Below are 27,664 nucleotides of genomic sequence, written 5' to 3' on the forward strand. Positions count from 1 at the left end.
CACAGTTAAGGGGTGGGGGTCTGTGGATGGCACTGTTATGGGCTGGGGGGGGGGCACTGTGGATGGCACTGTTATGGGGTGGGGGGTCTGTGGATGGCACATATATAACAGTGCCAGCCACAGATCTCTCCCCCCCCCCTGTAACAGTGTCCGTCATCCACAGATCCCCCCATAAGTGTCCGTCATCCACAGATCCCCCCATAAGTGTCCGTCATCCACAGATCCCCCCATAAGTGTCAGTCATCCACAGATCCCCCCATAAGTGTCCGTCATCCACAGATCCCCCCATAACAGTGTCCGTCATCCACAGATCCCCCCATAAGTGTCAGTCATCCACAGATCCCCCCATAAGTGTCCGTCATCCACAGATCCCCCCATAAGTGTCCGTCATCCACAGATCCCCCCATAAGTGTCCGTCATCCACAGATCCCCCCATAAGTGTCCGTCATCCACAGATCCCCCCCATAACAGTGTCCGTCATCCACAGATCCCCCCATAACAGTGTCAGTCATCCACAGATCCCCCCCCATAAAAGTGTCCGTCATCCACAGATCCCCCCCCATAACAGTGTCCGTCATCCACAGATCCCCCCATAACAGTGTCCGTCATCCACAGATCCCCCCATAAGTGTCAGTCATCCACAGATCCCCCCATAAGTGTCCGTCATCCACAGATCCCCCCATAAGTGTCCGTCATCCACAGATCCCCCCATAAGTGTCCGTCATCCACAGATCCCCCCCATAACAGTGTCCGTCATCCACAGATCCCCCCATAACAGTGTCAGTCATCCACAGATCCCCCCCCATAAAAGTGTCCGTCATCCACAGATCCCCCCCCATAACAGTGTCCGTCATCCACAGATCCCCCCCATAACCGTGTCCGTCATCCACAGACCACCATTAGTTCCAAACCCACCAAAAGCACACCTTTTGGTTAAAACATTTTTTTTTCTTATTTTCCTCCCCAAAAACCTAGGTGCGTCTTATGGGCCGGTGCGTCTTATAGGGCGAAAAATACGATTAGTTTAAGGGTGTGCACACTTATGCAACCATATCAATCATTTTATTTTTATATTTTTTCTTCCCTCCACCTAAAAGATTTCAGTTTGTTTTTCAATTGAGTTGTACAGTTTATAGGTCACTTTAAAAAGGTGGAAAAAGTTCTGAAATGATTTCTCCGTCTCATTTTTTTTACAGCACAGAAACCTGACATTTTAACCGGGGTGTGTAGACTTTTTATAGCCACTGTACATATTAGAAACCACCCATCAATCACCTATTTTAGAAACTACAACCCTCAAGCTATTCAAAACTCATTTTACAAAATTTGTTAACCCTCTAGGTGCCCCACGAGAATTAAAGGAAAATGGGAATGAAATTTCACTTTTTATAGCAGATTTTAAATTTTTATCATTTTTTTTCTGTAACACATCAAACAGCCAAACAAAACTCAAAATCTATTACCCTGAATCTGGAGTTTACAGAAACACCCCATGTGTACTCAAAAACTGATGTATGGGCGCACAGCAGGCTTCAGAGTGGAAGGAGCACCATATGGCTTTTGGAGAGCGGATTTAGCTGGAATGGTAATTGGGAGCTATGACGCATATGACGACACCCCGAGGTGGCCCTACAATGGAAACCCCCAAAAAGTCACCCCATTCTGATAACTACACCCCTCAAGGAATATTTCAAGGTGTGTAAGTGAGCACTTTGACACATCGGGTGTTTCACAGATTTAGGAATTGCTTGACTGTGAAAAATAAAAATTAACATTTTTTTCTGAAAAAAATTGCTTTACACCCACATTTTACACTTTCTCAAGAGAAAACAGGATAAAATGCACCCCACATTTTGTTTCCCATTTCTCCGCGAAAATGCCAACACCCCATATGTGCTGAAAAAATGATGTATGGGTGCATGGCAGGGTTCAAAAGGGAAGTAGCGCCATAGGGCTTTTGGAGGACAGATTTTGCAGGATTGGCTTTTGGGAGCTATGTCACATATAAAAGACACCCTGAGGTACCCCTAGCGAGAACTTTTTCCTCAAAGGTGATTCATGGAATTGGCTGTGAAAATGTCAAAATTTCCAGAAAAAATTTTTAGGTCAAAATTTTTCACTTTCACAAGGGGGAACTGGAGAAAAATGTACCCCCTAATTTATTTCCCATTTTCTCCTGATTACAGCAATACCCCATATGTGCTTGTATACTGCTATATGGGTGTACCACAGGGTCAGAAGGAAAAGAGCACCAAATGGCTTCTGGAAGGCAGATTTCACTGGAATAATTCACAGGTGCCCCTAGAGTGCCCCTTGAACACACCCTGAGGTACCCCTAGAGAGGAAACCCCCCAAAAGTGACCCCATTCCGGAAACTACACCCCTCAAGGAATATTTCAAGGTGTGTAGTGAGCGCTTTGACCCATCGGGCGTTTCACATATTTAGGAAACGCTTGGCTGTTAAAAATGAAAAATTTAATTTTTTTCCAGTAAAAGTTGCTTTACACTGACATTTTTCACTTTCACAAGGTGTAATAGGACAAAATGCACCCCACATTTTGTTCCCCATTTCCCCCCGAATACGACAACACTCCATATGTGCTCAAAAAATGACGCATGGGCGCACAACAGGCTTCAGAGTGGAAGGAGCACCATATGGCATTAGGAGAGCGGATTTAGCTGGAATGGTAATTGTGAGTTATGTTGCATGTTGTTCCTTATTTCTCCCCGAATACGCCAACACCCCATACGTGCTTAAAAAATGATGTATGGGCGCATGGCAGGGCTATAAAGTCAAATAGCTAAATATGGATTTAGCTGACCTGAATCGGAAGACATGTATTTTAGGTGCCATGTTGCATTAAATACATTTCCTGAGGTCCCCAGAAATGAAAAACCCCAAGTAGTGACCCCATTTCGGGAAGAGCACCCCCGTAGAAAGGCTACCTTTCAGCAAACAGGTGTCTCACAGAAGACAGAAATACTTGAGAAAGCATTTCAAATCCCACAATTGTGAAAAAAATAAAAAATTACTAGCAGACCCCAATATTTTTTTTCACAAGCAGTTAAAGGAGAAAATGCACCCCATGTTGTGTTCCCCATTTTCTCCCCATTCAGGAAACACCCCATATGTGCTTGTAGCCTGCTGTATGGGCGCACAGCAGGCAAACTGAGAAATATGAATTTTGATGACAGGCCTGAATTGGCAGACATGGAATTTAAGTGCCATGTATAGAAACATAGAATGTGTCGGCAGATAAGAACCATTTGGCCCATCTAGTCTGCACAATATACTGAATACTATGACTAGCCCTTGGCCCCATCTTATATGAAGGATGGCCTTATGCCTATCCCATGCATGCCTAAACTCCTTCACTGTATTTGCAGCTACCACTTCTGCAGGAAGGCTATTCCATGCATCCACTACTCTCTCAGTAAAGTAATACTTCCTGATATTACTTTTAAACCTTTGCCCCTCTAATTTAAAACGATGTCCTCTTGTAGCAGTTTTTCTTCTTTTAAATATTCTCTCCTCTTTTACCTTGTTGATTCCCTTTATGTATTTAAAAGTTTCTATCATATCCCCTCTGTCTCGTCTTTCTTCCAAGCTATACATGTTAAGGTCCTTTAATCTTTCCTGGTAAGTTTTATCCTGCAATCCATGTACTAGTTTAGTAGCCCTTCTCTGAACTCTCTCCAAAGTATCAATATCCTTCTGGAGATATGGTCTCCAGTACTGAGCACAATACTCCAAATGAGGTCTCACTAGTGCTCTGTAGAGCGGCATGAGCACCTCCCTTTTTCTACTGGTAATGCCTCTCCCTATACACCCAAGCATTCTTCTAGCATTTCCTACTGCTCTATGACATTGTCTGCCTACCTTTAAGTCTTCTGAAATAATGACCCCTAAATCCCTTTCCTCAGATACTGAGGTTAGGACTGTATCACTGATTTTATATTCTGCTCTTGGGTTTTTACGCCCCAGGTGCATTATCTTGCATTTATCAACATAAAATTTTAGTAATTATAGCCAGATTTTTGACCATTCCTCTAGTTTTCCTAAATCCTTTTCCATTTGGTGTATCCCTCCAGGAACATCAACCATGTTACAAATCTTTGTGTCATCAGCAAAAAGACACACCTTACCATCGAGGCCTTCTACAATTACGCTGATAAAGATATTAAACAATATGGGTCCCAGAACAGGTCCCTGAGGTACCCCACTGGTAACAAGACCATGGTCTGAATATACTCTATTGACTACAACCCTCTGTTGTCTGTCCCTCAGCCACTGCCTAATCCATTCAATATGGGAGTCCAAGCCCAAAGACTGCAATTTATTGATAAGCCTTCTATGTGGGACAGTATCAAAAGCCTTACTAAAGTCTAGATAAGCGATGTCTACTGCACCTCCGCCATCTATTATTTTAGTCACCCAATCAAAAAAATCTATAAGATTAGTTTGACATGATCTCCCTGAAGTAAACCCATGCTGTTTTTCATCTTTCAATCCATGGGATTTTAGATGTTCCACAATCCTTTCCTTAAGTTTGGTTTCCATTAATTTCCCCACTATTGATGTCAGGCTTACTGGCCTATAGTTGCCTGATTCCTCCCTACTACCTTTCTTGTGAATGGGCACAACATTTGCTAATTTCCAATCTTCTGGGACGACTCCTGTTACCAGTGATTGGTTAAATAAATCTGTTAATGGTTTTGCTAGTTCACCGCTAAGCTCGGTTAATAGCTTTGGATGTATCTTATCAGGCCCCTGTGACTTATTTGTATTCATTTTAGCATTAAATAAATTTCCTGAGGTCCCCAGAAATGAAAAATCCCAAGAAGTAACCCCATTTCGGAAAGAGCACCCCCGTACAAACATTTTAAGGGGTGGAAAGGGCACTTTTGACCTAACAGTTGTCTCAAAGAAAAGAATATGTAGTCGTGGTTGAAAAGTGCATATGCAAGCGAGGTAGAATAAATCAGAGATATAAAGTCGAAATATTACAGGGCGCATAAAGGATAAAATAAAAAATCCATGGATGAGTGGTAGATTCAGAAACAGTCCTTTATGCAGAGGCCAGGTTTATCTAGACAGGTGTCGAACTGATAAGTGGTGTCTTTTCGTATTCCCCTTTTGTAACAAACCCAACATCTTTTTTGGGTCTTTCCCCTCTTCGCTGTTTGTGGGACTTCACCAGGGAAATATTGTCATGGTACAACACGGGAACCATGACCTCCTGAAGTACTCGGGCCCTCCCCTTCCTGACTTTGGAAAATTATGGCCTTTATGACCACCTCTTGGAACTGAAGGAAAGTTTCTGTGCGGCCTGCAGCTCTATGGAAAATGTACACATTGTACAGTGCCATCTGTACAATGTATACAGCCAGCTTTTTGCACCACACCTTAGTTTTACACATGGCACTGTAGGGCTTCAGACAGATCAACCCCTCCCACGTGCCTGTTGTAATCAAGGATGCAGTCTGGCTTGTTGACAGTGGTTGTGGTTCCTCGCACTCGGGCAGGAGAACTGGTGTGCTGTGTTATTATAATGTAGGAATTTCAAAAAGGATTAAAATCTTGAGCGGGACATGGCCATATTGTAAATTGGAGTTTGGAACAAGACATCTGAACTCCAATATTGCCTCATTTATTATTATTTTTTTTTTTTAACCAGGCCCATATGCAGAAACAGCCCCCGAAATGTCAATGTCGGCTGCATTTACTGGGGTCCAACCTAGGGGTCTAGCATATGAGGATGTCGTGTTTTGAGCTATAAACTGCTGGGCGTATACATTTCTTTGGGTCACCAATTTATGAATTTGTCAGAGAAAAAGATTTTTTAAAAATCAATTTCTGTGAAGACCGTGCAGTCAATCTGAATTCCAGAGTTTCCCACAAACCCTGGAATTTGGGGCTCATAATCCTCAGGCGGTGTGGGGATCTCTAGGGGGGGAGCTACTTCATCTCTCCTGGGGCGTCTCCTTGAGGGTCCCTCATCACTGGATGACTATGATTATGAAAGAGTAGAGGAATGTGGCATTCTCTTCTCCCTCACTTGCAGACTCCGTTTCAGAGGCAAGGATGGTGTATGCCTCTGCAACGGAGTACATTCTCTGGGGTAGACGGGCCATTTTTATTTTTATTGGTGTGTGTAACATGAAAAGTGTCAGGGAGGTGCATGTAGTGATTTAACACGCAGACTGCTTGTAATGAATTTAAAATAAAAAAGCACTGAGTAATTGACAGTACTGACCGGCGCAGGACCCACACACGCAGACGGCACGTGTGTGGGTTCAAAAATCTAACCTAGTACTAACAAAAATTGACATAGATCGAGATAGATATAGATATATATATATATATATATATATATATCACACAAAAAAAAGCACAAGTGCTTACACAGAAAAAGTGGTGCAGAGCTGGAAGTCCTAAAAACCCTTTAAGTTTTTCTGTTAAACACATTTTTTTAAATTTTTGCCAATTATTTTTTATTTTAAAGTTTCCGTGTTTCATTATAAAAAATAAATAAAAAATCTCCAGGTTTCACACTGGAAAACAAGCCAATAATATAACACTTCCTGATCTGATCAGCAGTCATCTCTATCAATGACAGATATTGCCTATATATACACACACTGCATAAAACACAGGATCTACCATTCTCAATAGATGATATCACAGCATATCTACTCTCCCTCTCTGCACTGATAAACACAGCATGCCTAGAAGACTCTCCCACAGACATAAATGAGCATCCATAGCTACTAGAGGCCATGGTTCATGTGGCTGGTGTAAAGAATCTCTCTAGATGCTGTTAACAGCTCAGGCAAGATGTCAGCCCCCATAATCATGTACAGATAAACTCTCCAATCAGAAAATAAAAACAGATTAGGAAAAAACATTAATATGTACTGCTCATCTGGTTTTAATGGGTAAAAATAAATATAGGGATACATTACCTTTAAATTGCCTAAAGGTTTCAGGATACCAAATACTGTTAAAAATGTACTTAAAGGGGTTGTTCAGGTTTCTCTCATGATAGGTCATCAATATCAGACCGGCAGGGGTTCAACTGCCGGCATCCTCACTGATCAGCTGTTTGAAGGGCTCTCCAAAAAGCTGATTGGCGGAGGTGCTAAGAGTTGGACCCCTGAAAATCGGATATCCTGACTGGGTTTGAGGATATTTACTGGAGTACCTCTAACAATGGACAACTCCACCTGTAATTGGCTTTTAAATGTTATCTTCTTACTGACCTACAGAGGAACAGCGTTAGTATATTACACACAAGCATATGTAATATCACATTATATTTAGTATAAGATAAAAGCCTTACAATTAAAATCTGATCCACCATCTGAAATCAGTGCAAGGTCACATTTTGAATTTTTGCTTTTATGCTTTTTTTTTGCAAACTCTTTAACCAATTGTTATGAAATAAAGTGCATCAATGACCTTGCTCCTTTGCAACCTCCGGTAAGTACGTGGCGGTTCTTTTGGATCCTTTTTCATTGATGAATTCTATTCTAATGCCATGTACACCCACCTGAAAGAAACCGGTAGTTTTGTTAGTATATTTCAGGAGAGAGAACAATAATTCTAGTGCTTCGTGGAAGGTCACAAAGTAAAATTTGGCCCCTTTTTTGCTGTACTTGTCCTCTAGAAGTTAATGCTGCAAAGAAAAAAGGGAGTGTGCCCGTTATACCTGAGGTCCGACAATGTCACCGTCAAAGTTCTGCAGAAGGAACTGGGGGGCAGGAATGGATTAAACGTAAAAGCACATCAGCTCTGTAGAAGAGCGACATTTGTCGAAACGTAGCCAACACATACAAAGATAATGGCTACTGTCACTTGCAATCATACTTGGCCAGAAATTTCAGCCAGAGCGAACAATCAACTGGTAGAGTTTTAGCGGTGAACAATCATTTTCGGCGACTGATGACGCCGAAATCATGTGCTAACGATCGACAGTACCTAGTGCTTGATGGGGTCACTGGGTGAATACACGAGTGTCGGTGAACACCATATGGAGGAGGACAGTGCCCATTACACATGTTTGATGGACGATTGTTCTTCACTTTAGAAATACAATTACTTACGCAGTGTAACTGAACATGGAGAGCCACTGAACAACTGCAATGGCTAATATAATCTAAATTGCATGGCTGCTTCAGCGTCATGATTGTCTACCAGACAAATGTTTCTTCAACCAACCATCCAACGTGTATGGTCACCTTAGAGTTGGTCATACACACAAAGCCAGCAGCCTTTTCCCCATATAGACACACACTTGGACAGGCATAGCATACATGTTGACTCCCAGGGTAACACATAATTGCCTTTAGGGTACATGCACACATTCAGGATTCATGTGCGGAGAATCTGTGCGGATTTGCCGCATGCGGATTTTACTAAGTGAATGAAGAAAATCCGGTAAGGAAAAATAAAATAAATTGACATGCTGCGGATTTTAAAAGGTCAATATCCGCACGGAAAAAAAAACCGCATCGTGTACATTGAGAATTTCAAATTCTCATAGAATACAATGTACATGACCTACAGTGCGGAAAATCCGCACGCAATCCTGATCGTGTGCATTTAGCCTTAAAGATATTAGGTTTGTATTCTTTCCATAGGCTTCCTATGAAATTCATTCTGTATACTGCTGTAGACTATGGTGGCGCAAAATAATGACATTGTCAGTGGGTATTTTCCTTTATGATGAGTTATTTACATGTATCAGTATTATAAGGGGTTTCCGCTTTTTTGTTTCTCAGCTGGTTCTGTGGAGGGAAGCATATTTAACCTGTTCCCCGACGCTTGGTTACGGCTCCTTCAGTCCATCGCTGCGCTCTGGTGGCGTCTTGTAAACTTCCTGGTGGGTCACAAGTACTGCTGCAGTCAATGAGTGATGCAAAGGTGGACCATACAAGTTGGAACAGAGCGGTGGGGAGCAGGTAAGTATGCTTCCCTCCACAGGACCGGTGGACAGGAGGTGACAAAAAAAAGGCTGGACAATCCCACCTTGTCCCCACTATGGCTTTACCATAGATGTTTAATAGACGCAGGTCCCACTTCTGCCACCTGCACCTATGTGGGGAACCATTGCTCCCTTTTGGAGAGTTGAGTGCCCATTTGCACAGTTCTCCATTTACTTCTGAGGGAGTTACAGAAAAAGCAGAATAGCAGACTTTATTATTAACGTGCCTTTTCAGCCCCACAACCGGGCAGGGTAAAATCAGGGCTACAGCCAAAACAAAGGCACGGATGACAAGGCTGAGAACCTCCACAGAACAGCCATTCATGGGAGTAAAGCAGCTGGACAGCTTCAAAACGTATATCAGACAAGATTAAGCCAAATCCCTGTTGAGTCCATGAGCGCGGCATACGTCAGAGAAATTATACAAGCTGTCGAGTTATTTCTGTTGCTATTCCTGGAAATCATAAGAGGTAAAGACATTGAGGAGACTCGTAGAATTGCTAGCCATGAGAGAGGAATCTGTGAGCCAGAATTTAAATAAGCAACTAAAGGGCATCTGTCAGCAGTTTTGTACCTATGTAACTGGCTGACCTGTTACATGTGCACTTTGCAGCTGAAGACATCTGTGTTGGTCCCATGTTCATATGTGCCCGTACTGCTGAGAAAAATGATGTTTTAATATATGCAAAGAGCCTCTAGGAGCAACGGGGGCGTTACCGTTACACATAGAGGCTCAGCTCTCTCTGCAACCGCCACGCCCTTTCCATTTTGATTGACAGAACCAGGCAGTGTAAACTTCAATACACCTGGTCCTTTCAATCAAAGTACAGAGGATGCGGCAGTTGCAGACAGAACAGAGCCTCTAGGTGTAATGACCACGCCCCCGTTGCTCCTAGAGGCTCATTTGCATATATTAAAATATTTTTCTCAGCAATGCGGGCACATATGAACATGGGACCATTAGCCTTTAGCTGTCAAGCACACATGTAACAGGTCAGACAGTTTCATAGGTACAAATCTGCTGACAGATGCCCTATAAAAGCTTCTACTGAACATCTACAAGGTGAACTGCTCAGTGACTACTGCTCTATCATCGGATGTAGTGGACCCCCACTGATCAGCTGTTTGAACGGTCAGTGTTTCCGATACAGAACAGCACCACACACTGAGTAGAGGCTATGAATGGTAGTGCAGCACTGTAATATTACATTCCTGGAAAACACTTGGGGGGGGGGGGGGGTCATTTATTATTCGCAGATTCAGCCGCAAAAGGGGATTTGCTGTTAAATCCGCGACTTTTCCCCGCTCACGTCAGGTCTAAAAAAGGGCACGTGGCATGGGAGGGGAAGGTGGCGAGCCGGTTGTCTCATTTATGATTTTCTGCACCTGTTTTAGGTGTAGAAAATTATCTAAATCTTTGCCATCAATGGAGCTGGTGTAGATTTAGGTCGGCAGTGGATGCGCCTAACTTAGGACAATGAAATACAGAACATATTTTGGTTACTGGAGGAGGTGGGGTGGGGGGGGGGGGGGTGTTTTGGACATGCATGGGGAGACAGTCTGGAATCCCTTTGAACAGTAGTCACTAGACTGCAAATCAAAGTGTTTTTTAATGTAGGCCAAGTAAACGCAGACAGATCACAAAAGTTACCCCTTCTGAAACTACAGCACTAGCATGCTCCATTCACTTCTATGGGAGTTACAAGAGCAGCTGAGCAAGTGTGCTGATCCCCGAGATAATATGTACTAGATGTCTTTCAGCTCTTACCTCCCAGTCCAAGTAATCACATACATCTTCAAAATTTGTAAGCAGAGACACTGAGCAGAATAGCCGTGGCAGCTCATCCCTCGTCATTGGGGGAAAACGGCTATCTTTAAGGGCACTGCAAGAAACAAAGAAATAGCTTAAATGCTGCGTGAAAATAAGAGATTATAAATTAAAAAAAAAAAAAAAAAAAAAAGAGAGTCTGCCTGGGAACATTCCACTTAACCTCAAATGTTCTGGTTTTAAAGGATGAATATCCTGCATCTGTCCAGAGAAGATTAAAATAGAAAAAGGAACCCACAAACTATTGGGCTCGAGAAGCAGAGCAGAGGCCCCCAACCTTCAGTATTAACATCTTTAGTCTGGAAATAAAAATTAGTTTAAGAATCTTCATTTAGCTTAGACCGCCATGTAATTAAATTATAGTGTTACCCTAGCCAGATGTTTCTGCAGGCTACAGATATTATAGATGTGGATAAATGTTTTTACAGCTAGCGTCAAACAGTAACAGAAGTCTCAGGCTTAAAGGGGTTGTCCACTCCAATTGGTGGGGGGCAGAGCACTGCCTTCTCTTCACAGTTTACCTGCTCACCATTGCAAACGCAGAGGTGAGCAGGTGCAATTACAACTAAGCAGTCCCATTCACTTCAATGGGCCAGCTCCTTACAATTCACTTGAATAGGAAGGAGCCGTCCTATTGAAGTGAATGGGATGGCGTTGTTGTAATTACACTTGCTCACTGCTGTGGTTACGACGCCAAGCAGGTACAGTTGCAAGAAAAAGTATGTGAACCCTTTGGAATGATATGGATTTCTGCACAAATTGGTCATAAAATGTGATCTGATCTTCATCTCAGTCACAACAATAGACAATCACAGTTTGCTTAAACTAATAACACACAAAGAATTAAATGTTATCATGTTTTTATTGAACACACCATGTAAACATTCACAGTGCAGGTGGAAAAAGTATGTGAACCCTTGGATTTAATAACTGGTTGAACCTCCTTTGGCAGCAATAACTTCAACCAAATGTTTCATGTAGTTGCAGATCAGACGTGCACAACAGTCAGGAGTAATTCTTGACCATTCCTCTTTACAGAACTGTTTCAGTTCAGCAATATTCTTGGGATGTCGGGTGTGAATCGCTTTCTTGAGGTCATGCCACAGCATCTCAATCGGGTTGAGGTCAGGACTCTGACTGGGCCACTCCAGAAGGCGTATTTTCTTCTGTTTAAGCCATTCTGTTGTTGATTTACTTCTATGCTTTGGGTCACTGTCTTGATAAACTTGGGAATTCATTTTTCCTTCGATGATAGCAATCCGTCCAGGCCCTGACGGAGCAAAGCAGCCCCAAACCATGATGCCCCCACCACCATACTTTACAGTTGGGATGAGGTTTTGATGTTGGTGTGCTGTGCCTCTTTCTCCACACAGTGTTGTGTGTTTCTTCCAAACAACTCAACTTTGGTTTCATCTGTCCACAGAATGTTTTACCAGTACTGCTGTGGAATATCCAGGTGCTATTGTGCAAACTGTAAACGTGCAGCAATGTGGTTTTTTTGGACCGCAGTGGCTTCCTCTGTGGTATCCTCCCATGAAATCCATTCTTGTTTAGTGTTTTACATATCGTAGATTCACTAACAGGGATGTCAGCATATGCCAGAGACTTTTGTAAGTCTTTAGCTGACACTCTAGGATTCTTCTTCACCTCATTGAGCAGTCTGCGCTGTGCTCTTGCAGTCATCTTTACAGGACGGCCACTCCTAGGGAGAGTAGCAGCAGTGCTGAACTTTCTGTATTTAGAGACAATTTGTCTTACCGTGGACTAATGAACAGCAAGGCTTTGGAGATACTTTTATAACGCTTTCCAGCTTTATGCAAGTCAACAATTCTTAATCGTAGGTCTTCTGAGAGCTCTTTTGTGCGAGGCATCATTCGCATCAGTCAATGCTTCTTGTGAAAAGCAAACCCAAAACTGGTGTGTCTTTTATAGGGCAGCTGTAACCAATACCCCCAATCTCATCTCATTGATTGGACTACAGTTGGCTGACACCTCACTCCAATTAGCTCTTGGAGATGTCATTAGTCTAGGAGTTCACATACTTTTTCCACCTGCAGTGTGAATGTTTACATGGTGTGTTCAATAAAAACATGGTAACATTTTATTCTGTGTGTTATTAGTTTAAGCAGACTGTGATTCTCTATTGTTGTGACTTAGATGAAGATCAGATCACATTTTATGACCAATTTGAGCAGAAATCCATATCATTCCAAAGGGTTCACATACTTTTTCTTGCAACTGTATATAATGGAGAAGGCAGCACTCACGGGGGCACTGCTTTCTCTTCAAACAGCTGATTGACACGGGTGCCAGGAGTCAGCCCCCCGACAATCTGATATTGAGGATAGGTCATCAATATATAAAAAAAAAAAAGTAGACAACCCCTTTAAATTTATAGTTTTTGTCAAGTGTGAGACGTTTGTACAGGTCACCATGGAGACTAAATGGTCAGGATGAGACCTTATATCTGCTCGTGGGGGTCCAACTCCAACCATCACAAACAATCAGCTGTTTGAAGATACTGTATAGTGGCTATGCTTGGTATTGAAGCCCAGGCCCAATCACTTGAATGGGACTGACATGCACATAGGTCATGTGACCGAATAATGTGATGTCACAGGCCTAGGAATGTCACAGCCTCTTTAAACAGCTGATCGGCAGGTGTGCTGGAAAACTCCTTTAATTGGCATCTGTCAGCAGATTTGTACCCATGACACTGGCTGACCTGTTACATGTGTACTTGGCAGCTAAAGACGTCTGTGTCTGTCCCATGTTCATATGTGCCCGCATTGCTGAGGAAAATCATGTTTTAATATATGCAAATGAGCCTCTCAGAGCAACGGGGGCGTTACCATTGCATCTTGAGGCTCCGCTCTCTAAGAAACTGCCGCACCCTCTCCACTTTGACAGGGCCAGGCAGTGTAAGGATGCTTTCAGACGAGCTAGTGTCCGGACTCACAGCGCAGCACCCATCCAGAACTTCCAGCACTGCCGGGGTCACATAGCATTATATTGATTTATAATGCTATGTAACCCTTACAGTTCTGGAATGTATTGTATAACACTGACAGTATGCAATGAATAAAAATCAGGAGAAACACTCTCAGATGGGAGATAACTATTCTTCCCATTAAACAGTTCATTCTGAAAGAGCAATGACAGCCGCTCATTGTAAGCCAGTGATGGCTAACCTCCGGCACTCCAGCTGTGGTGAAACTATGACTCCCAGCATGCTCTATTCATTTCTGTGACGTTCTGAGAACAGCCAAGCAATTGTGCATCTTGGGAGTTGTAGTTTTACCACAGCTGGAGTTCCGGAGGTTAGCCATCACAGTTGTAAGCATTCTTCCCTTTTCACCATTATTATTGTATAGTGTATAAACAGCAGGTAAGTACATGCTGTTTTACCTACAATCAGGCTAAAGCTATATGCAAAGGAAAAAAATATACAAAAACCCATACACAAGGTTTTGCAATAGTGCAGTGAATGCGCGGTTCTGCTACACCAGGGATGGCCAACCTGAGGCTCTCCAGCCGTTTCAAAACTACAACTCCCACCATGCCCTGCTGTAGGCTGATAGCTGTAGGCAGTGTGGGCATGCTGGGAGTTGTAGTTTTGCAACAGCTGGAGCCTCAGGTTGGCCATCGACACAATGACACGTTCCGTCACAATTTCCCAACTAAAGCCTCAAACTTATGTGCCTTTAATGAGTCGCTGTTAGCGCATAATTTTATATTTACACGGAATGTCACCAAACCACCTTGAGATCCTACATGGTACAAAGCATCTGCTTGTATAGGGAACCTCACCTGGAATGCCCCAACACAGGCCAACCAGACAAAATATACTTGCCGTCTCAAGAGAGCACTTTGCTGGTGACCTATCCTTCCTGGCTTTAATTACAGATCCATTAAAAAATCACTAGGTAAGCAAGCACTGAGCTACACAGACAATCTCTAAATAGAAACCATTCTTCACCACAGGCACATGTGGCCTTCATTCAGCATTTGCAGAGCAAAGACACCGAGCGCTCTGCTAGAGAGGACAAGGACAGAGCACGACGTACGCTGGACCTTCAGAAATACATGGCACATAAGGAGAGGGTCCATAACGTTCAAACTTCAGTTTGATATTGATAGCCTATCCTCAGGATAGGTCACCAATATTAGATCAGCGGTGGTGCGACTCCCAGGACACTTGCCTATCAGCTATTTGAAGAGGCTGCAGTGCTCCATGAGTCCTTAAGCTCTTCTTGGGCCAGTGACATCACCGTACATTGGTGAGGCGGTCTTGGCGCAGCTCAGTCCCATTCAAGTGACTGGGGCAAATGTCTAAATCAATTCATTAAAAAAATCTGCTTGCATCTACCTGAACAAAGCTCCAGCACGATCTGTCCCTGCTAACAGAAACACAGAAGACCGCAGAGAGGAAGTGGGGACGTGTCAGAGGTAGCTGAGATCGAGAACTGCTCCTGATCATTACAGGAGCCTTCCGCCTTTTTTAACTATGATTTATCCCTCCTTATCTGTTCTGTGAGCTCCAGTGCTGAAAACATGGTGGGAAGTACGGAAAAAGAAGTCACAGCAGTACAGTGCTGACATGACTTACATAGAAGAGATACGCCCCCTGCTTGTGATAGAAATGCAACTAGCTGTGCAACTGAAAAAGGGAATATGGCTGGAAAAAAACAACACATTAGGGAAGTCCAAACATAACTGTTCTTTCACAGGTATGATTTAAAGGGAACCTGTCACATTGACCATGGTGTCTGGGCTGCAGGCATGTTATAGAGCAGGAGGAGATGAGCATTATATATATTTTTGTGGGAAAAGATTCAGTAAAATTTGCATTTTATTTATTTTAATTCCTACTCATTCTAAACTTTGAAGTCAGGGAGGCAGTCTCATCAGTGATTGACAGCCTTCCCTCTATGACTGTGTATACAGAGATACCTGTCAATTACTGATAGGACAGACTCTGACTTCAAAGACCAGAATGAGCAGAAATATAAATGAATGAATTACAAGTTTTACTGAATCTTTTCCCACAAAACTATACATCAATCTGCTCAGCTCCTCCTGCTCTATAACATACTGCCTGCAGCTTAGACACCATGGTCAACGTGACAGGTTCCCTTTAAATGTGAGATGGTTTCAAAATAACCCATTGTAACTTACCACTCACAAATTGCCAAAAACACTTCACGATTACACAACAGACATTCTAGATACCATCTCAAGAGCAATTCAAGACCATTCAAATCGTGTAGATTTGGGGGATGGGAACAGAGGGCTTGATTGTTTCAGGACAATTTTTGTGTGACACCATTTTGGGGTACAGTTAAAACTAAATTTCTGGGGTGGTTAAGTTCACCTTTACAGCACAACTAGCATGTTACTTTCATTCTATGGGTCCATAATGATTACCGCACTGAGACTATTTTGCCCAATAATAGCACATCTCATTCAAAAATAACAGTTTTTTATATTGCCGCATTCCAAGTAGCGTAACTTATTTTTCTGCTGTGGCGGCATGTTTTCTGAAGGATGAGATGTAGTTTTAATTGGTACTATTTCGGGGTTCAAGGCACTTAACATTTTTTTTTTAGGGTTTAAATAGGAAGAAAAAAAAGAATCCAGTTGGCAGTTTAATAATGTTATCTTTTATGGGTTGCGGCAAACAGTATGTGTGTGTGTTTTTTTTTTATTGCCAAAACAACATAAAACTTATTTTTAGGTTTATTTTTTAAAGAAAATTTATTAACCTTTATTTACACTGAACAAAAATATAAACGCAACACTTTCGGTTTTTCTTCCATTTTCCATGAGCTGAACTCAAAGATCTGAAACATTTTCTACATACACACGCAAGACCCATTACTCTCAAATATTGTTCACAAATCTGTCTAAATCTGTGTTAGTGAGCACTTTTCCTTTGCCAAGATAATCCATCCCACCTCACAGGTGTGGCAAATCAAGGTGCTGATTAGACAGCATGAATATTGCACAGATGTGCCTTAGACTGCCCACAATAAAAGGACATTTTGAAATGTGCACAGTTTTGCCTTACGGGGAAGGGACTGGAACATGCTGTCATATACATGTATGTTTTATCACTTCTATAATGCACTAGTTTACCTATGCATTATAGCATGTCACTAACAGTGACACACAGTCTATTAGGCTCTGTCTGCAGCACAGTTTAATAGGCTTAGTCATGGCAGACCTATGGGCCTTGGTTAAACCCCCGATTACCAAATCACAATGCATGGGGGGGGGGGGGGGGGGGTCATGGCTTAAATAGGGAGTCCCCTCCTGTTCACTGCCTATATGCTGCAGTCGCTATTGACCACAGTATCTAGGGGGTTAAGCGCCTTGGAACAGAGATTTCTCCATTTACTGCTGGACTTCCCCAGTGATATAGAGCAGTGTATCAGTACAGCTTGAATGAGGTCTGTTTAGTTTAGGATTAAAGGCACCTGCAGCAAGAATTGAACAGACCCTACACAGGCTGCTCCGAAACACCACACTGGACCAAAAAAAAGTCTCAGGAAGAAATTAGCAAGACACTTTTTGCAAAGTGAAAAATTGCATATACAGATATCAGACACCTGTAAAAAGTGTAATTTTGATGTCTAGCAGCAGATTTTGCTGTAGATTTCACAGAATTATCCGCAACATAAACTGATATACTGTGGTTTTAAAATGTGCATAAGGGCTCTTTCACACTTGCGTTCTTGTCTTCCGGCATAGAGTTCCGTCGTCGGGGCTCTATGCCGGAAGAATCCTGATCAGGATTATCCTAATGCATTCTGAATGGAGAGAAATCCGTTCAGGATGCATCAGGATGTCTTCAGTTCCGGAACGGAACGTTTTTTGGCCGGAGAAAATACCGCAGCATGCTGCGCTTTTTGCTCCGGCCAAAAATCCGGAACACTTGCCGCAAGGCCGGATCCGGAATTAATGCCCATTGAAAGGCATTGATCCGGATCCGGCCTTAAGCTAAACGTCGTTTCGGCGCATTGCCGCATCCGACATTTAGCTTTTTCAGAGTGGTTACCATGGCTCCCAGGACGCTAAAGTCCTGGCAGCCATGGTAAAGTGTAGCGGGGAGCAGTGTACTTACCTTCCGTGCGGCTCCCCGGGCGCTCCAGAGTGACGTCAGGGCGCCCCAAGCTCATGGATCATGTGATCACGTCATCCATGCGCATGGGGCGCTCTGACGTCATTCTGGAGCGCCCGGGAGCCGCACGGACTGTAAGTATACCGCTCCCCCGCTCCCCACTACTACTATGGCAACCAGGACTTTAATAGCGTCCTGGGTGCCATAGTAACACTGAACGCATTTGGAAGACGGTTCCGTCTTCAAATGCTTTCAGTACACTTGCGTTTTTCCGGATCCGGCGTGTAATTCCGGCAAGTGGAGTACACGCCGGATCCGGACAACGCAAGTGTGAAAGAGGCCTAACATGTCAAGTTATTCTTGTGCAGATATTCTTATTCTCTGCAGCATAGATGATTTGTCAAATTAACCATTTTAGCACCTGGAGATGTTTTTTTGAAATATCGTCATTGATTTTTTTTTTCTTCCACTAGCTGCTAAGGGCTCTTTCACACTTGCGTTGTTCTGTTCCAGCGTCGGGGATCTATGCCGGAAGAATCCTGATCAGTATTATCCCAATGCATTCTGAATGGAGAGAAATCTGTTCAGGATGCATCAGGATGTCTTCAGTTCAGGACCGGAACGTTTTTTGGCCGGAGAAAATACCGCAGCATGCTGTGCTTTTTGCTCCGGTCAAAAATCCTGAACACTTGCCGCAAGCCCGGATCCGGAATTAATGCCCATTGAAAGGCATTAATCCGGATCCGGCCTTAAGCTAAACGTCGTTTCGGCGCATTACCGGATCCGACGTTTAGCTTTTTCTGAATGGTTACCATGGCTGCCAGGACGCTAAAGTCCTGTTTGCCATGGTAAAGTGTAGTGGGGAGCGGGGGAGCAGTATACTTACCGTCCGTGCGGCTCCCGGGGCGCTCCAGAGTGACGTCAGGGCGCCCCACGCGCATAGATGACGTGATCGCATGGATCACGCCATCCATGCGCATGGGGCGCTCTGACGTCATTCTGGAGCGCCCCGGGAGCCGCACGGACGGTAAGTATACTGCTCCCCCGCTCCCCACTACTACTATGGCAGCCAGGACTTTAATAGCGTCCTGGGTGCCATAGTAACACTGAACGCATTTTGAAGACGGATCCGTCTTCAAATGCTTTCAGTTCACTTGCGGTGTTACGGATCAGGCAGGCACCTCCGGCAAATGGAGTGCACGACGGATCCGGACAACGCAAGTGTGAAAGAGGCCTAACTGCACCACGTTCACATGAGACATGTACTGCGAATGCAAGTATAGCCGTCATTGCTCTCCTCTGTAGGTGGCGCCAGACTTTGGAGAGTGCATCCTGCAGGAGAAAGAGAAGGGCTTAATTCCAGGAACTGCTGCGACATCTCCAGATCTATATTTCGCTGTGGTGCAGTTTCTGGCCCCGGACGAGCCCTCTCCTCTCCCAGCAGGGCAGTCAAGAGGTCTGTCAGTGACTACAGCTGTTAACTTTCCTCCTGCCACCGCACCGATCCCCTCCACCTATGCCAATCCATCAGGTGAGTGGCCGAACCCTCATAGCATTAGTGGAACAGTACGTGTAATAAAAAAATAAAAATATAAAAAATCCTTTCTAAAAAATTTTTGGGCCTAGCCCTACCTTATTCTCAAAGACGGAATATGAACGCTTGTCAGTTTTCATAAAATGTCTGGGGGCACTGTACCTATTTTCAAACCTGAATTTTCTCAGCAGAAAATACCTGCTACCATGCTTACTGTGGTAGTCATGGCAACAAATGAGACATACTAGGCTATTTTCACAATATCGTTTTGGCTTTCCGTTTGTGAGATCCGTTCAGAGATCTCACAAGCGGTCCAAAACGGATTAGTTTTGCATTCTGCAATGGAAAAGGTCGCATTCTGAATGGAAAAGGATCCGCTCAGAATGCATCAGTTTGCCTCCGTTCAGTCTCCATTCCGCTCTGGAGGCGGACACCAGAACGCTGCTTGCAGCGTTTTGGTGTCCGCCTGACTATGCAGAGCCAAACGGATCTGTCCTGACACACAATTGAAGTCAATGGGGACGGATCCATTTGTAATGGCTCAGTTTGAGGCGGATCAATTTCAATTCATTTTGATCATCTGAGCATGCTCTATAAATGTCCCCTCCTCCAGAAGCCATCTTGGATGAACTTCAACAAACAGGTATGTATAGAAAGTTCGTTATTTCTTTCTCTCATCTATCATTATTGGCTGGCATGGAGGAAGATTATTGCACAAGGGGGGGGGGGGGGGATTTGGGCAGATGTCACAGAAGTGGGGCTGATGGCAAGGTGGGGGTGGGGAGAGGCACTGGTGCAGGGTTTGGACTAATGGAATAGGGGGCAGATTATTGCACTGGGGGGGCGAAGATGGCACTAAGTGTGACTGATAGAAGGGGGTGGAAGAGGCACTGTTGGGGGCTCAAGTCATGTGGGCAGATTATGGCACGGGGGTTGAGTTGATGGTACTGGGGGGAGGGCAGATGGCACTGGGGGAGGGCAGATGGCACTGGGGGAGGGCAGATGGCACTGGGGGAGGGCAGATTATGGTATGAGGGGAGTTGATGGCACTGGGAGGGGGGCAGATGGCACTGAGGGGGGGTCATCAAAAACAAGAGTAAAGTGGTTTTGAAGTCCAAAATAATTCTAATTAAAAGCAAGTTCTTCAAATAAATATTTTATAAATGTAATATCTCTGTCTATGTTGGTGTAAACATGCTCCTATATAGCGTGTTTAATCAATATTTGCTTTTGGATTATGTCTCACACAGATGTCTGTCCAAGAAGGCCACCCAGAAGGCGCCATCGAATACAACAAGCGGTGAGTACAAGCGACAATTGGATTTTCTAATACAATTAGATTCATTGAATTAATCAGTATTTGTCTTTGTTCTAGTCCAGTGATGGCGAACCTGTTAGAGACCGGGTGCCCAAACTGCAGCCCAAAACCCACTTATTTATCGCAAAGTGCCAACATGGCAATTTATCCTGAATACTACAGTCCAGTATAGTATATTTTCCATGTACTTTATCATTTAAGTATAATGACCTGCCTACATTCAATGTGTTGTCCGTGCTGTTCATAGTGTGCCCAGCGCTGATGAATGACTGGTAAAGTCCAGAGTATATTGGTACACCATAGACTTTTTCCAGGGTGCGGGTGCCCACAGAGAGGGCTCCGAGTGCCGCCTCTGGCACCCGTGCCATAGGTTCGCCATCACTGTTCTCAGGGGCGGACTGAGAACAGTCAGGGCCCCCAGGCAAAATAAATCAAGGGCCCCCTTCCAGGCCCCACCCATGTTCCACCTTCAGCCACGCCCCTATCCCGCCTCCAGCCACTCACAGAGGTCAGCAGGGAGACCATGACTGGTCTGTGGGCTATACAGCCCCATCTACAGCAAGTCATGATGCCTTGTGTGTTCCTAGGCGGCCGTGGCCTAAGAAGAACACATCACAAGGCATCATGACTTGCTGTATGGGGCTGTATAGCCCACAAACCGGTCATGGTCTTTTGCGGCCCCATTGAAATGAATGGGTCTGTATCCGTTCCGCAAAATTGCAGAACTGGTACGGATCCGTTCATACGGCCGTCTCAATGGGCCCTTAAATGCAGGCAGTGGCCTAGCTAGCAGCCAACTAAGTGGCCTAGCGCTCATCTTCTCTGTTCTCTGAGAAGATGAGCGCTAGGCCACTTAGTTGGATGCTGCTGTGCCTGCCCTTGGTACATTTTAATCATGGCTGCAGCCTGCTAGCTAGGCCCCCCTGCCTGCATTTAATGGATGTTGGATGCTGCTGTGCCTGCCCATGCCCTTGGTACACTTTCATGGCTGATGTCACCACCTACTCTAACAGCTGTCCTGAGTTGACTCCTGTCCAGGCGCTGTCTCCTGCTGCTGGCTGTGTGACCTGCGTTCACTTCAGTGTCGCAGTCTTCAATCTGGGGCTCTGGCTGAGCTGAGGGCGGCTGACACACAGTCAGTCAGCTCACCTATGCTCTAGGTAGGACCTGCACTCCAGTCCTGTCTCCTGCTTGAATGCTTCCCGCCGCCGCGGCACCGCTCGTCACGCCCCCGTGGCCTGCCCTGAGCTCATGTTGCTGAGGCAGAGGGCAGTGGCAGAACATGGCGGCTGGGCTGCCTACCTATCACAAGCAGCAGGCTGGGGATTGCCGGGACTCGGGAAGCTGCAGGCGCGCAGCGCAACGGCGCAAGTGAGGTAAAGGAAAAAAATAAAAATAAAGGTCATTCGAAGTGCCCGACCGCTCAGTCCGCCCCTGACTGTTCTAGTCTTTATCATCAACCAGCTCACCCGCTGCAGCACCCTCACCTGTGGCCGGCTCACCTCAGACCTCGGCGTCACCAAGGGGAGGTAGACAAAGCACAGACCAGGATCGGCAGCAAGTATATTTCTATATATTTTGTTTAAAAAAAATATATAATTATGTTTTAACATTATTTTTAAATGGTTTTAGGAACCTTCAACTGGAGCCGCCAGGTAGGATCCCCCAGTGTCCTCCAGAGGTCGTGGGATATCCTGTGGCGGTTGGGGACGTGTAAGTATTGCTTATATAGTATTAATTTGCATTAGTTTTTTGTACTCTCTCTAATTTTTCTTTTCCTTTTTCTTCCAGGGTTCCAGAGTCTCCACTGGGGAAAATATGGAGTTTGTTGTCCCTCACATAGACAACAAACTCCTTATCCAACTGGTGGAGGTGCGTCCCGCTTTATGGGACCACAATGACCGCCACTATGCCGACCCATCATCGCACCCGGCGGCTCTGGAGGGAGATCAGCGGGTCCTTGTTCACTGGCTGGGGGAATCTCACTGCAGCGGCTCAGAAAGAATGTGGCAAGTACAGCAATATGTATTTTTACCACATGTTTAATGTTAACCTAACACTATGCAAATTTTTTAATATAATGTTTTTTTTTTTATCACAGTTGACAAGGTTATCACTCAGTGTCGGTCAATCCGGGACCACTTCAAGAGAGATTACAACAAGGAGGTTCAGGCCCCGAGTGGATCCGGAGCAACCTCAAGGCTGCCATATATGTTTAGTGCGGCCTTGGGGTTCCTACGACGGACGCTGGCGCTTAGAAGCTATTTTTGTTGTTGTTATTTTTTCAGAAAATAAATAATAAATGCTTTTGCTTTCCCTCTGAGTGCAAGGTGCTGTCTGAGACAGACGAGCGTTTGGGCCCCTCTGTTTCTGGCAGCCCCCTACAGTAAGAGGTAAGCAAAGCATAGAACCCAGACACAGTAATTAAATATTGTTTTTTTCCTCTACAGAACTGCCAGCAGCACTCAGGCGCCTGACCCAGCTATTGAAGCGGACCGGGAACCGGCCGCCACCCTCAGCCCTCCTGTCCATCATGCCCCTGTTCAGGATAATCCTGGTCCCCTACCGGGTCCCTCTCTTCAACATACGCTCTCAATTTGGAGAGAAAATGTGAGAGCTATGTTGAATAGTAGGACATCCAGTAGGAGCAGTCAGGAGGATTATGGGAACCTTGTAGAGCTAGTTTCCGATGCTCTAGAAGGTTTTGCCGATGAAATGAGACAAAGGATAGATGACTTGGCACGTCGCCTGGAGGGGACGGAGGTGGCGCGTCAACTCAGCAGTCACCAACATTACGTGCAAACCTTAATCCCCATGACAAACCAAACGATGCCTGAGGTGCATGATTTAAAAAATTTGGTGAACGGGTCGTGGGAAATTTTGCACCGCCCCCATCCCACTCCTTTCACCAATCCCCTTTCCGACAACCATCCCATTCCCACCATCCGTCTCTTTCCCACCCACCCGAGCATGTGTTCAATCATTCTTCTTTTTCTTCTACGCCTTCTCCTCACTATACCGCTCCCACTTCTTTTCAAACTCATTCTTCTACACATACTCAGGAACATTCCAGTTCCGACCCCTCCTCTCTCCACACCCCTCAAATCCCACCTGCATCTTTTCCTGCGGCCCGTCATTTTTATCCTGCCACCGAAGACAGGGGGGCTAGCGCTGCCGGACCAAGAGTGTCCACCCCGCAACGGTCCACCTCCCCTAAATGTTTTGCAAATTTATAGTTTATTGCTTTATTTAGTTAATATTTGTTTTTCATAAAAACATTTTTTGATAAATTTAATAAATACCTTTAATTTACTTAAAGTATAACTGTCATTTTTTTCTCTCTCCATATTTTGATAAAGGTGATTAGTATCACTTTAGTGGGCATCTTCAAATTTTATATTAATTCTTCCTAAACCCTTAAAATCATTCAATTTGTCCCCCATAGCGCCTATTCTCACCTTACCCTAAAACTGCGTTGCTAGGAGAGGTCAGTCTATCTGTTGGCTGCGCTCTTGGACGGGAGACGCACAAGCAGGCTGCCCCCCCCCCCCCCCCCCAAGTATTAAAATCATTGGTGGGCAGTGCACCCCCCCTCCTCCCCAGAATTAAAAGGGACACTGACAGGCCAATGCAAATTACCTTACATTGTGCCCAAGGGGCTGTCCCTCATTCAGTTCTGTGCCCAGCCGCACCCCAACTGCCGTCTCCTAGTACCGCCCAGCTCATTAGTATTCACTGCACTGGGCGGCTTTTTTTTCTTCTCCCGACGCAGTGAAATCCCACGCATGCCCAGTACTATCTTATACTGGAGCTGGAGGGTGCCGGGGACCTTATCCGGCGCAGGCACGGAGCGACAAGATGAGGCTGATGCCAGGAAGATAGTACTGGGCATGTGCGTGATTTCACCGCGTCGGGAGAAAAAAAAGCCGCCCAGTGCAGTGAATACTAATGAGCTGGGCGGCACTAGGAGACAGCAGTTGGGGCGCGGCTGGGCACAGAACTGAATGAGGGACAGCTCCTTGGGCACAATGTAAGGTAATTTGCATATTGATAAAAACACTTTCTATAAGTAACAGAAAGGCAGCGAGGGGCGATAATGGTATAGTTTAATTAAGCATATTTAGACTAATAGAATAATATATGTCACTTTATATGCTCTAACGGCCTGTCAGTGTCCCTTTAATACTGGGGAGGAGGGGGGCGCACTGCCCACCAATGATTTTAATTAGGGATGTCCCGATACCATTTTTTTAAGACTGAGTACGAGTACCGATACTTTTATTTAAGTACTCATCGATACCAATTACCGATACTAATTTTAACAATAAAATACACACACACACACACACATGTATTTTCTGACCACTGACCAACCAAAAGGCCCAAAAACAGAACTATAACATTCCAAGGAGACATTACACTGAATGGGGGCCACAAAGAGACGTTATACTGTATGGGGGGCAGCCGCAAGGAGACGTTACACTGTATGGGGGGCAGCCACAAGGAGACGTTATACTGTATGGGGGGCAGCCGCAAGGAGACGTTACACTGTATGGGGGGCAGCCACAAGGAGACGTTATACTGTATGGGGGGCAGCCGCAAGGAGACGTTACACTGTATGGGGGCGGCCACAAGGAGACGTTACACTGTATGGGGGCAGCCACAAGGAGACGTTATACTGTATGGGGGGCAGCCACAAGGAGACGTTACACTGTATGGGGGCAGCCACAAGGAGACGTTACACTGTATGGGGGCAGCCACAAGGAGACGTTATACTGTATGGGGGCAGCCGCAAGGAGACGTTACACTGTATGGGGGCAGCCGCAAGGAGACGTTACACTGTATGGGGGCGGCCACAAGGAGACGTTACACTGTATGGGGGCGGCCACAAGGAGACGTTATACTGTATGGGGGGCAGCCACAAGGAGACGTTACACTGTATGGGGGCAGCCACAAGGAGACGTTATACTGTATGGGGGCAGCCACAAGGAGACGTTATACTGTATGGGGCAGCCACAAGGAGACGTTACACTGTATGGGGGCAGCCACAAGGAGACGTTACACTGTATGGGGGCAGCCACAAGGAGACGTTACACTGTATGGGGGCAGCCACAAGGAGACGTTACACTGTATGGGGGCAGCCACAAGGAGACGTTACACTGTATGGGGGCAGCCACAAGGAGACGTTACACTGTATGGGGGCAGCCACAAGGAGACGTTATACTGTATGGGGGCAGCCACAAGGAGACGTTATACTGTATGGGGGCAGCCACAAGGAGACGTTATACTGTATGGGGGGCAGCCACAAGGAGACGTTACACTGTATGGGGGCAGCCACAAGGAGACGTTACACTGTATGGGGGCAGCCACAAGGAGACGTTACACTGTATGGGGGGCAGCCACAAGGAGACGTTACACTGTATGGGGGGCAGCCACAAGGAGACGTTACACTGTATGGGGGGCAGCCACAAGGAGACGTTATACTGTATGGGGGCAGCCACAAGGAGACGTTATACTGTATGGGGGCAGCCACAAGGAGACGTTATACTGTATGGGGGCAGCCACAAGGAGACGTTATACTGTATGGGGGCAGCCACAAGGAGACGTTATACTGTATGGGGCGGCCACAAGGAGACGTTACACTGTATGGGGGCAGCCACAAGGAGACGCTACTGTAAGGAGTCAGGACAACAATTTTTGAAGCCCCCCTCCTCAGTATAATACTCTTGTGGCCATCATACAGTAATGTATATTTCTTCTTGCCCTAATGGCTGCTTTTAGAGATCAATGTGCAGCTTGCAGGCAGGAAGGGAAGGACCAGGGCCATAGAAGACAGACACTATGACCTTTAGAGGGACTCGCTCCTGGCAAACACAGCTCTGCTGCAGTCAATGCAGTGGGCAGACTGATGTAATTACAATGTATAGTTATTGCAGGGACTCAGAGAATCGTCTGAGAGTTTATTAGTTAAAAGAATCTAATGAGTCAGAGACTGCGTCACTGAGTCCCTGCCAGGCTTCCTGCTCTGCTACATGCACCCTGTACACACCCAGCTCCACTACATGCTATGCTAATAATGCCCCCCCTTCCCCCGGACGGACTTACAGGGAGCCGCAGAGCAGGGAGCCTGGCAGGGACTCGGTGACACAGTCTCTGACTCATTCGATTCTTTTAACTAATAAACTGTCAGACGATTCTCTGAGTCCCTGCACTACGCTCCCTGTGCTGTGAGTCAGTGCTGGTTGCCTCTGATTGGTTGGAGGGCGGGGAGGGGCGGGCCTAGCTTCCACTCTAGGCTCCTATTACACTGCCTGCTGCTGCCTCTGAAGCTGTTAGCTGTGCGAGGGGCAGGGGCAGGCTGCGGACTGACACAGACACATAGAAGCGGTGCACAGGTATCGGCAGTGGTATCGGGGACATTTGCACGAGTACATGTACTCGTGCAAATGCCCGGTATCGGTACCGATACTGGTATCGGGACATCCCTAATTTTAATACTTGGGGGGGGGGGGGGGGAACACACTGCCCACCAATGTAAACATTGTAGAAGGCACCCGACCTCTGACAGGGAGCTGCCGTAGCGGAATTAACCCCTCGGGTGCCGCGGATGGCAGCGCCCTGTCAGAGGTGCATCCCCATCACCATGGGAACGCCTCCAGGTTAGAATAGAGGAGATGAATGCATTGTGGGTAGTGAGGGCAGGCTGTTTTAGTCTCGGGGTGAGGGCATCGGCGGCCATCTTAACAAGAGAGTGAGATTGTAGTTTTCTGCGGACTGGTTGCTAAGAGCTGAATCTTATTAACCCCTTAGGGACACAGCCTTATTTTACCTTAAAGACCAGGCCATTTTTTGCAAATCTAACCAGTGTCACTTT

General features: G+C 45.4%; 1 protein-coding gene across 2 annotated transcripts in view; it reads right to left on the bottom strand.

The window, feature by feature from the left end:
• AMMECR1 (AMMECR nuclear protein 1) overlaps nucleotides 1–27,664 on the bottom strand; it is a 248,496-nt gene that overhangs the window by 21,736 nt on the left and 199,096 nt on the right. For both annotated transcript variants that reach the window (XM_040442446.1, XM_040442445.1), the window contains exons 4-5: nucleotides 10,756–10,870; nucleotides 7,463–7,553 (exon numbers count right to left, since the gene is read on the bottom strand). In XM_040442446.1, the coding sequence (XP_040298380.1) occupies nucleotides 7,463–7,553; nucleotides 10,756–10,870 (206 nt within the window). The remainder of the gene's footprint in view (nucleotides 1–7,462; nucleotides 7,554–10,755; nucleotides 10,871–27,664) is intronic.

The sequence above is a fragment of the Bufo bufo genome, chromosome 8 (assembly GCF_905171765.1).
Source record: "Bufo bufo chromosome 8, aBufBuf1.1, whole genome shotgun sequence".
NCBI lineage: Eukaryota > Metazoa > Chordata > Amphibia > Anura > Bufonidae > Bufo > Bufo bufo.